This window comes from Rhinatrema bivittatum, chromosome 16 (genome assembly GCF_901001135.1).
Source record: "Rhinatrema bivittatum chromosome 16, aRhiBiv1.1, whole genome shotgun sequence".
In the NCBI taxonomy this organism is placed as follows: Eukaryota; Metazoa; Chordata; class Amphibia; order Gymnophiona; family Rhinatrematidae; genus Rhinatrema; species Rhinatrema bivittatum.
Window position 1 is genome coordinate 72,282,556 of NC_042630.1, and position 12,146 is coordinate 72,294,701.

The 12,146-nt window shown below is 43.7% G+C and overlaps 1 protein-coding gene across 1 annotated transcript in view; it reads left to right on the forward strand.

The window, feature by feature from the left end:
* Nucleotides 1-1,270: 1,270 nt before the first annotated feature.
* The window catches only part of LOC115078869 (serine protease 55-like), a 237,161-nt gene continuing 226,285 nt past the window's right edge, over nt 1,271-12,146 (forward strand). Inside the window, exons 1-2 of the mRNA XM_029581929.1 lie at nt 1,271-1,417; nt 2,632-2,839. Coding sequence (XP_029437789.1) covers nt 1,345-1,417; nt 2,632-2,839 — 281 coding nt within the window. The 5' untranslated portion in view covers nt 1,271-1,344. The remainder of the gene's footprint in view (nt 1,418-2,631; nt 2,840-12,146) is intronic.

Here is a 12,146-nt window from a genome sequence, read left to right on the forward strand (position 1 = left end):
TTAAACAATGTCCATGCCGTTGAACACTTTTAACCCTTGCAGCTGCACCTTTCAGTTTTTTCCTAACTATTTTCCTCATTTTATCAAAGTTTCCCTTTTTAAAATTTAGTGTTAGAGCTGCAGATTTACTTATTGTCCCCTTTCCAGTTATTAGTTTAAATGTGATCATGTTATGATCACTGTTGCCAAGTGGCCACACCACCATTACTTCTCTCACCAAATCTTGCGTTCCACTAAGGATTAAATCTAAAATAGCTCCCTCTCTTGTTGGTTCCTGAACCAATTGCCCCATGAAGCAATCATTTATTACATCCAGGAACTTTATGTCTCTAGCAAGTCCTGATGTTACATTTACCCAGTCAATATTGGGGTAATTGAAATCTCCCATTATTATTGCACTGCCAAATTGGTTTGCTTCCCTGATTTCTCTTAGCATTTCATCATCTGTCTGACCATTTTGTCCAGGTATACGGTAGTATACTCCTTCTTGGAGGAGAAGTCCATTACCTGCTATTAATTAAGCTTACTTAGAAAATAGCCACTACTATTACTAGCAATAGTAACGTGGGATAGACTTAGTTTTTGGGAACTTGCCAAGTTATTATGGCCTGGATTGGCCACTGTTGGAGACAGAATGGTGGGCTTGATGGACCCTTGGTGTGACCCAGTATGGCATGTTCTTATGTTCTTATGTAAGTCCTGCCAGCCCCGGGACCCAAGGGCTCAACCTACGGGGAACGAGGGCTAGTAAAGGTTGGCGCTACCACTAGGCCCTCCCGATGATGAGGGCCTAGTGGTAGTGCCAACCTCCTCTCGGCTCAAGGGTCCACATTCCCAACATTTTCACCATATTTTCTATTTTTTCTTCTATTTTGAATCTTTGTTCTCCTGAATAATTTCCCAGTTTCCCTTAATTTTTTTTTATATTGTCACTATCCAGGGTTAATGGATACCTGGAAGGTCATCAGAGACAGGAACAGTCCCAGTATTACCCTGTTACATTCATGGAGTTCTAGTTTCCAGTTTTTCTTCGAAAATCAAGACCACAAGTCCCAGCATTCATTGGAATAGGATGCTTGATTTTTAATTTCTACTGAGCAGTACTTTTTAGGTAGTGGTATATAAGACTTTTAAATAAATAGGAGTGGTTGAGCCTCCATCTGTGATCTGGGAGCCATCAGAATCTTACTAGATGTCACTATGATGTCACAAACTTTTGTGATATCACAGCAACAGCTTCCCCTCCCCAGACAGTCCCTAAGTCTTTGCTCTCAGTACCAGATGCTATCTGGGTTGTTAATGGAATGTAACTGGGGTTAACAGGCCTTTCGAGTGTTCCTAGCGATGTGTTCTGTGACATATATGATGAAAGCTTGGCTGTGCCTTCTTCCCTGGATCAGCAGGACTTGCTGGGCAGGTGCGTAGCAGATATAACATTTCTGATATAATACATACACTCCAGTTCCTTTAAACTCTCTGACATTAATCACTGGTATTTCCTTGAGGTTATGATGAGCTCTGAGGGTAACTGGCACAGGACTCAGACAGTTGGTAATTTTCTGGAATTTCTCCTGTAGAAAGCTCTTAAAGCCCTTGGCAGATATGCTATGTGTTGGGAAGAACACCACGTAAGCTAGAACAGGTATGCCCTATTGCGTACATAGAGTTATATTTCTCAGTTCCCTATATAAAACAGAAATTAAATCTTCCTCTGTGCAATGATGTAATAAATGACTGGATCAGCCTATCCCATATGACATGGCATTATCTGTTAATCCTAAAACTATCCAACAAGTCCCAAATCATGAGTGATGCTCTCATTTTAACCTCCCCTTAGAGAAAGATGGCAAAAAAGACAGGAATATGACATTTGTTGGGTTCACCTGGGGTTAAACACGATGATCCTACTGTGATACTTGACTCTTTCATATTGCCATCACAAGCTGAGCCAGTCCTGGTTTGACCCTCATTGTATCTATGGACTTTTATTTATTTATTTATTTAGAAACTTTACTATACCAATATTAGTGGCAACATCATATCGGTTTACAGCAGAACGGCAGGTGGAAATTTCAATAAACAGGTATCATGGGAGGGAGAGAATTAGCAAAGAAGAAGTAACCAAAAACCAGTAGCAACATCAGATAATTGTATAACAATAATTACAGAATTATGTACAGGTATTCAGCTAAATGCTGGCATAGTGGGAAAGGAGAGGGCAAAAGCAGGGGGCAGGGAGGTTATTGAGGATACACTTGTTCAAAGAGCTAGGTCTTTAAGTTAGCTCTGAATTTAGTGGGGCAAGACTCAAGCCGGAGGTTGGTAGGTAAAGAGTTCCAGTGTGTGGGTCCAGCAATAGAAATGGCTCATTCCCTCGTGGAGGTGAGGTGAGCTTTTTTAGGGTGGGCACATGAAGGGTCCCGTTATTGGAGGCTCTAGTGGGGCGGTTGGAGACCTTTAGGCATAATTTATAAATTATTAGATGCAATGATTTAAAACCAGGACAAACTCAATTTGCCAAATGACATAGAACAAGATGTTAGCCTTAAAGGAGGTGGAGGAAGTCTCTGATGAATAGGACAATGAATTCAGAAACAAGGGACAAAGAACTGAAAGATCCATTGCTTTCAGACTGTGGAATTCGACCTGAGTATGACAAACATCCAGTGATGCAAAACCGCAGTGCACAGGAATCCAGGATCATCGGTGGGGAAGACTCTGTCCCAGGAGAGTGGCCCTGGGCTGTCAGTTTACAGATATTTAATCGTGCTTTTTGTGGAGGATCCATCTTGAACAACTGGTGGATCCTTTCAGCTGCGCATTGTTTCCAGTCTGTAATGTGAGTATTTCAGCTTCACTAGATCAAAATCTTACCTAGTCTCCTGTAGTTACTGCTCTTGCTATCAGCAGTGTGCTGGGGCTTCCTCTGTCACTATACAAAAATCTTACAAATTCTTTTGGTCATATTTGATACAAACTTCTTCATTTCCAGGCACGTGAAGTAGCACAAAATGCTGCAAAAAAAATTAATTCCGAACATCTATAGCAAACCTACCATACCCTAACAGCACCAATTCCCAGCAGGGAGTAAGGCAAATTTTACAGCAGGTCCAAGAAAAAGCATTGCTATTTTTTTCCAGAAGGGAAGTAATGGGCTGAGAACCATAAGAACATAAGAAATTGCCATGCTGGGTCAGACTAAGGGTCCATTAAGCACAGCTTCCTGTTTCCAAAAGAGGCCAAACCAGGCCACAAGAACCTGGCAAGTACCCAAACACTAAGAAGAACCCATGCTACTGATGCCAATAGCATGGGCCATTCCCTAAGTCAACTTGATTAATAGCAGTTAATGGATTTCTCCAAGAACTTATCCAAACCTTTTTTAAACCCAGCTACACTAACTTCACTAACCACATCCTCTGGCAACAATTCCAGAACTTAATTGTGCATTGAGTGAAAAAGAAATTTCTCTGATTAGTCTTAAATGTGCTACTTGCTAACTTCATGGAATGCCCCCTAGTCCTTCTATTATCCGAAAGTGTAAAGATGTAAATTCATATCTACTCGTTCAAGACCTCTCATGATTTTAAAGACCTCTATCATATCCCCCCTCAACCATCTCTTTTCCAAGCTGAACAGACCTAACCTCTTCAGCCTTTCCTCAAGGGGGAGTTGTTCCATCTCCTTTATCATTTTGGTCGTCCTTCTCTGTACCTTCTCCATCGCAACTAAATCTTTTTTGAGATGCAGCAACCAGAATTGTACACAGTATACAAGATGCATTCTCACCACTGAGAAAATTGAGCATTTAACCCTACTCTCTGCTTCCTGTTTTTAAACCAGTTGTAACCATGAAGGACATCACCATACTTCCCTCACTGACACTTCTGTAAACTTGAGCAAGCAACTTTATCTCCCATTGCCTCACTTACCCACTTGGACTGCCTCCTTGGGGCAGGGATTTATTGTTCTGAATTGAAAACATTCTGTAAGTCCACAACTTTTGCTTAAACAGTGGCATTCTGCTAAAGGAGGTAATGGTAAGAGTGGTGTTGCCATTCTTGCTGATGAATCTGACTCCATGCTAAGTGGAATGGATGTGGTGGAAAATGTTTTGTGCTGTTGGTGCTGGATTCATTATGGCATTGCTGAGTGTTAACAGTGTTCTGTTAGCTCAGTGCTGTGGTGTTCGGAGCCAAAGATGAGTTAGAAGATTATGCCAATACAGATTATGCTGAAAGCTCTTCTGCATTGGCCGCTTCTGACGATACCATATTTTGGCATGATTTTTGTTCATCTCCTGATACACTGTCTCAGGAGATGACTTAGTAACATAATAATCACAGCAGAAAAAGACCATCGGTCCATCTAGTTTACCTAGCAAGTTTCCCACGGTAGTAATTGCCACTCTGTACAGGTTACCTCCAAGTCTTATGCTAAGAGTAGTAATATTTACAATCAAAATCAAGCAACTATCAAACTTATAACAAAATGATTGCTAATGATATTTTTACAGGGTAAGCACCTTCTTGATAATTCAGACAATGCTGCTTGAATGTGGTTTGCTTTTTGGCCACAGAAGCAGTCCTGTGCTTTAATCTTAATGTCAGCATATATCAGTATCCTGGACTGTAAAAAATCAGGGCCCAGCATTATTGTCTTCTGAATCTAATTCCCTTTTTCCCCCCCGCCATCAAAGCAGAGAGCATTGTTGCAGTTGCATCACAAGCATCAAAGCTAATTGGTTAAGGGTAGTAATCCCTGTGCCTTCTGTTAAGGGTAGTAATGGCTACTCCATGCAGTTACCCCCATGCACCTTTTCTTTCCTTTCCACAGATCCACAGTGATTGCTCCATGCCCTTTTGAATTTGTTTACTGTTTTCATCCTCATCACCTCTTCCAGAAGGGCATTCCAGGCATTTGCCACCCGGAGAGGTGGCAAATGGGAGGGTGGTTTTTCCCTTCACTTCACATATTCTTACAGGGGCCTGTAGTTTGTTTTGACAGCTACCATGAGGCTGGGAAGGGATAGTCCACCCTCCTATTGGTGACTTGAGGGATGGCACCTCACTCCCATTAGTGACTAAAGGAAGGGGTACCCTCAGCCTTCAGGAATTCTATAAGAGGTAATTTGATAAGATCTAAATCCACAGATCAAATGCAGAAGCTTTCATATTCCTCCCCCATGTCCATCAAAAAGTCTTCCTCTATCATTCACATGGCCCGGTTAAGAACATAAGAACATGCCATACTGGGTCAGACCAAGGGTCCATCAAGCCCAGCATCCTGTTTCCAACAGTGGCCAATCCAGGCCATAAGAACCTGGCAAGTACCCAAAAACTAAGTCTATTCCATGTTACCGTTGCTAGTAATAGCAGTGGTTATTATCTCTAAGTCAACTTAATTAATAGCAGGTAATGGACTTCTCCTCCAAGAACTTATCCAATCCTTTTTTAAATACAGTTACACTAACTGCACTAACCACATCTTCTGGCAACAAATTCCAGAGTTTAATTGTGCGTTGAGTGAAAAAGAACTTTCTCCGATTAGTTTTAAATGTGCCACATGCTAACTTCATGGAATGCCCCCTAGTCTTTCTATTATCCGAAAGAGTAAATAACCAATTTACATTTACCTGTTCTAGACCTCTCATGAGCTCTAGAGTTCATCTAGAGCTTGCTAATGGCAATTGACTCCACATCTTTGGCAATGGCAATTGACTCCACATCCTTGGGGAAACCATTGACTAATACTACCCAACATAAATTAATCCCTTTTACCTCTACACCAATTTTACAACATCATTACACATTTAGCATCCATTATTTTCCATCTATCTATCCTGTTCATAGCTAAAAAAAAAAAAAAAAATCAAAATGATCACCATTCCAGTGATGCCCTCCAAAAATGAATGCAATGTCATTGTGCACAATTACTTTGTAGGAGAATTCCTGGAACCTGGATTGACTTGGCAGAGGCCCCCCCCCCCCTCCCCTTGGGTGGTCTTAGTCAGTCCTGGTATTTCCCTCCAAATAAATTAATACACGACGAAAAGGCAGAATGGTTGAACACAGCCCTTCACGTACACGTCCCTAATAGAAACTTGAGATCAGCAAACAAAGCCCTACTAACTAATCCCTCAGTAAAAACAGCCAGACTAACTCAAGTGAGGGATAGGGCCCTATCCCTGGCTGGAACACAATTGCCTTTAGAAATCAGAACACAAGAGACTTCAAAAGCCTTCAAAAAAAGTTTAAAAACATGGCTATTTAAGCAAGCATACCACAAAGGGAATGAAGAATAGAATCCAGGGAATTGTATGATGCAGTCCGAAGAACTCCCACACACACACACATCAGCTTACTCGAAATGGTGTGTGTGTGTATATTTTATTTTACTTTACCTCTATTAGATTGCAACAACAGAGGACCAGACTTAACTGTTAATTTATCTTACAGCTGATATACTTAAAGTAACATGACATCACAACCACTGAATACTATTTAATATGAAACTATGTTACAGTATTTGATGGCACCTGTTTAATATAACTCAACTCATTTAAGTTTTAAATTATGTTCCTTATTGTGAACCGTTTGTGATGGCAACTAGCTTAATGACGGTATAGAAAAGATTTTAAATAAATAAATAAATAAATAAATAATAAATTTACTTTAAGAAAACCAGATGGGACTGTAGACAGGGTTGGTAGTATTTGCAAGTATGTACAAATTTTATTAGACTACATGACTATACATTTCTATAAAATATCACACAGAACATTTAACTGCTTGAAGGTATTAATCCCCACAAGAATATCACCATACAGAAAAGAAAGAATCCCTTGCATTCCCTTTCATCCATTATCATTACCGTCCCCTTTTCCCATTTCCAATGTACCCTAAGTCTCAGCTATGTGTTGAAGTTCAACTTGGCGGAAGGGGGAAGGGGGAAGGGTATTGAATCTGTTGCATCCAGAATGCTAAATCTGCAGCAGCGCATCATTCTCTTCTCTTTCACCCTCTGACCCTCTCTAATCCTCTGCTCCACCTTGACTCAGTTAATGGGCCCATTGGACCCACATCAAAGCTGTTCCTCCTCTTGTTGTGGGTTCTTTCCGGGTAGGGTCACACAGACAAACTAAGAAAAGAACAACACTGACTATGTCTTAGGTGAAATAATGAAAAATCTGTATTATCTGTATAATAAATGTAGCAGAACATGTGCTTATGAGAACTTGTAATAAATAACAAAACAAACTCAAATATACAACACCGGAGACACTGTCTCCCTGTCTCTGTTCAGTTCTGGTCAGCCAGCAGCCTCTCCCCCATTCCACCTTACATCTGTATACTTTATCCTTGCCTTGTGCATGCACAGAACAATTCTCTTTGTGTAGCGCTTTTTGATATATTGCCAAACTACTGATAAGAAAAAGTTACTATGTACCCTAAGTTTATGCACTTCTTTGTCTTTTGCACTGATCCTAATCTCCATATTGTCTTCACTAGTTTTAAACCTAACAAACTGCCCTGGATAGTTTCCAGATATTTCAGTACTCCACACTGCTCCTGGCCTTGAAACTATGCAGGAAGAAATTGTGTGAAGGAGGAGAAGGTGTAAGTTATGTAATCACCATATAAATCAAAACTATATGCAGTCATTATAAACAAATATGACAATATTTTTCTCTCAGAACAAGGCAAAATAAATGCATACTAATTGTTAATATAACATTCACAAAAGATTCTGTTATAATTATTAAACTTGGTGAATTTTTCTCACACTTCAGTGAAACTGGTAATGTTGATTGAGTTTGACTGTTTGGCACATTGTGGTGCATTATGTGGTACATTTGTAAGTATTGTGTTAATAGAGAAGTTGTTTGTTTCAATAGGTCATTATTTAAAAGTTCTTTTATCAGAGGTTGAACCTCTCTGAGGAAGCCCATGTTGGGCAAAATGAGGGATTCTTGTTGGGGAGTAGTGAAATCAAGTGAAGAGCAGGGAATATCAGCAAGAAAAGGAATAAGAACAAGAATAAAAAATTAGTGGATGAAGAGAATCCACTGTTTAAAGAATAATAGTGATATCTCTTAGGGATGTGAATCGTGTCCTCGATCGTCTTAACGATCGATTTCGGCTGGGAGGGGGAGGGAATCGTATTGTTGCCGTTTGGGGGGGTAAAATATCGTGAAAAATCGTGAAAAATCGTGAAAAATAAAAAAAACGTAAAATCGCAAAACCGGCACATTAAAACCCCCTAAAACCCACCCCCGACCCTTTAAATTAAATCCCCCACCCTCCCGAACCTCCCCCAAATGACTTAAATAACCTGCGGGTCCAGCGGCGGTCCGGAACGGCAGCGGTCCGGAACGGGCTCCTGCTACTGAATCTTGTTGTCTTCAGCCGGCGCCATTTTCCAAAATGGCGCCGAAAAATGGCGGCAGCCATAGACGAACACGATTGGACGGCAGGAGGTCCTTCCGGACCCCCGCTGGACTTTTGGCAAGTCTTGTGGGGGTCAGGAAGCCCCCCCCAAGCTGGCCAAAAGTTCCTGGAGGTCCAGCGGGGGTCAGGGAACGATTTCCCGCCGCGAATCGTTTTCGTAAGGAAAATGGCGCCGGCAGGAGATCGACTGCAGGAGGTCGTTCAGCGAGGCGCCGGAACCCTCGCTCTATTGATCCAATCTATTGGATCAATAGATTGGAGAGAGAGTGAAGGTGAGTGAGAAGTGCAGGGAAGCAAGAGTGAGTGGATCAGAGGGGTTGCCTGGAGAAAGAACATGATTGAAGGGTATAGGAGGATTGAAAGATTGGAGGGGAGTAAGTGAGGAGGCTGAGAAGCAAGTGTGTGAGGGGACTGAAGGTGCTATGGGATGTGAGTGAGGTAATCAGAGGGTCTTTGCTGTGTGAATGAGAAGCTTGGGTGTGTTAAGAGAATGAGAGGACTGGAGGAGGTGTAGGATGCAAGTGAGAGGATTTATCAATGTCTAAGGAGTAGATCATTCCTTCCTTTCCTGGCCTTAGAATTCCCTTCCCAGATCTTCTTCTCCTACCCTGCTCCCTGATCTCGCATCTCATTCCCTTTCCCTCTCCTCCTCCATCTGTGTGTGTCTCTATTCCTCTCCATCCCTAATCCCTCTAGCCTGAGATCTTGTCTATATTTCCCTCTTCTGAAGATTCCCTTTCCTATCACCAGAACTCTTCCTCTTCCCATCCAATATCGATCACTAAGATCCCTTTTCCTTGAATAAAGAACCACATAAATTAACAGGACACAGAAATGTCAGAAAATGACTTAATTTTTATAAAGCGAGAAAAATTATTTAAATTGTAAATATATGCAGAATGGTCACAGAATTTGCCAACTATGGCCACAGCATCTTGAAAAATCTGCCACAGAAAACCTAGGATTCTAATTATAGTTCTCAGTGATTCGGGCCTGCTAAGTCCATGGCTTGCTAAGCAGGCTTATTCTCAGCAAGGAACCTCTCCTATCTCAGCCCCAAGGCTGAAACACAAAGATGCAATGCAATATACTGCACTCAGCAGAGTGCACAGCTTTACAAGTGTTTGGGCATGCGTCCAAAACCCCTCATACAATAAGGTAATTTGTGCATCTAAAACACGTATCCAAACCAGCGCATAGCTAATAGCGCCCATTACATGTAAATTCATGATGATGAGCTATTAACCCCTGATGCAAAAAAAAACCACGTGTGCCCGAAGCACACATTTTACTCTCAAAATTAATGTTTTGCCCCGGGCGCAGGCGTTAATTCTTGAGGGGCCCCAAAAGTAAACAGAAAAGCAAAAAATACTGCTTTTCTGTAATTCCTCTGACTTAATATCATGACTTAATATCATGGCGATTCTCCCTTAGACATTGTAAGACTCTGGTCACATCCTGGCGATGAGTGTGCAGGTTTTTGGAGAAAATCAAGATGTCATCAAGGTACACGACTACACAATCGTAGAAAAGATCACAGAACACCTCGTTCAGGAGGTTTTGGAAGACGGCAGGGCATTGCTCAGTCCGAACGGCATGACCAAATATTCATAATGGCCGCCCCATTTATCACCCTCCCGAATCTGAACTAGATTATAGGTTCCTCAGAGATCTAATTTGAGAAGACCCCTTGAAGACGGTCAAACAGCTTGCTATGAGAGGAAGCGGGTACTGATCCTTCACAGTAATGGCATTTAGGCCACAGTAATCAATACATGGGTGGAGGGTCCCGTCTTTCTTGCACACAAAGAAGAAGCTAGCCCCGTCCGTGGAGGTGGACTGAAGGACAAAACCCTTTTGCAGATTCTCCCGGATGTAATCAGACATGGTGCAGGTCTCCAGCAGAGATAAGGGGTAAACCCTTCCCCGAGGGGGTGTAGAGCCTGGTACCAGATTGATGGCGCAATTGAATTCCCGGTGAGGAGGCAGAGTATCAGCAGCCTTTTTAGAAAAGACATCTGCAAATTGGCCATATTGAAGAGGTACTCCTTCAAGGAATGAAGTACTGGAACAACAAGCTGGATCCGTGACCTTGTCTATACAGGTCTATTGGCAAGTAGGCCCCCATTGAGTAAGCTGTACCAAGGTCCAGTCAAACTGAGGGTTGTGCTGTTGTAGCCAGGGTATGCCAAGCACCACTGGGAGGATGGCTTTCTGAATAACGTAGAAGGAAATACGTTCCTGGTGGTGCGGTTCAATAAGCATTCCAACGAGACGGTAAGGCACGTAATTTTCCCTGGAAGGGGATCTCCATGTATGGAGAAGAGAGTCAGCGGGACCGGACATGGACACATGGAGATTAGTAGCTGCTCTACAATATCCTGCATCAAGAAATTTCCTCCCGCTCCGGAGTCCACTAGGGCTAGTGTCAGGAAATCATGGCCTCCCACAGAGAGCGTCACAGGCAGGGTTAAGGGGGGAGCTGGCATGGTCAGGCCGAGGGTCAGTCCCCCGGTGAGACCTAGCTCGGGAGTTTATCAGGTGGACAGAACACCGGGCAATGAGGTGCCCAGAGGCTCCACAGTAGAGACAGAGGCTAGCCCGTTGACGCCTCTAGTGTTCTTCGGAGGACAAGGGTCCTCGGCCCAATTGCATAGGTTCTTCAATCAAGCCTTCCAAAGAGGAGTGGGACCGCGAGGCGGATGAAGGAAGTCTGTGGCTGCTGAGAGCAGCCATACGCCTCCTAGGTTCAAGTAGCTCAAGTGCCCTCTCCTGGAGACAGTGGTCGATTCTACCCACCATCTCGATAAGAGTGCCTAGGGTGCCCGGGGCGCGAGAGAGAGTTCGGGCACTGTTCGGCAGGAAGGAGTGCCGGCGGTGGCCATCTGGCAGGGAGTCTGCGTGAGGGGACTGCGTCTGCCGCAGTTCCCCACCACCACTAGGTTACCGAGGCTGGTCTGGGCCATGCCGCGGTGCAAGTAAGTGGAGGGAGCAGGTTGTGGGCCTCTGCGACCAGCGATCGTAACAGCACTCAGTCATGAGCGCCCATTTAACACGCGCTGATATTGCATCGGCCTGAAAGATGAGAAGGGCACCCCGACGGAGTATCGGGGTGCCCGGGCATAATGTGGGTGCCAGGCACACGCTGCACTGGCACCCGGGGGGGGTGCCCGCTTATTGGTTGCTGTCCCCGAGGACGAATCAAGTCCTCGGGGAGGCAGGCCGGGAGCCCAATTGGCTCCCTTAGAGGAAGGGAACCAATCGGCTGGAACCCAGCCGATTAGGTTCCCAGGGAGCGCCGGCAGCTCCCTCTTTGCCTGCCAACGCTCCCGGGATCACATCCCACCCACCCACCCTCACGGCACTTGTTATGTTACGTTATCATGTTCATATTGTATATGCTAAGTTATCATGTTCATATTGTTCTTGAGCCAATGTTATCGCAACCGGGGGAGGCGGGGTCACCCGAGCCAATTGAGAGGCAATGTGTCGAGGGGCAGGACAATTTAGTGCTGTTGACCTGCGGAAGGCTCCTTGCTGCAAGTGGCGGGAGCTGGTGGTCACAACCCCTTGCTGATGGTGGCGGGGGTAGTGGGTACAACGCAATGTTAATATCTGTGCATCTTGCTGGCGGGTGGCGGGTGTGCAGGGAAGCTGATGTAAAGTACTGGCTTGGGCACCTAATTGTGGTACAAT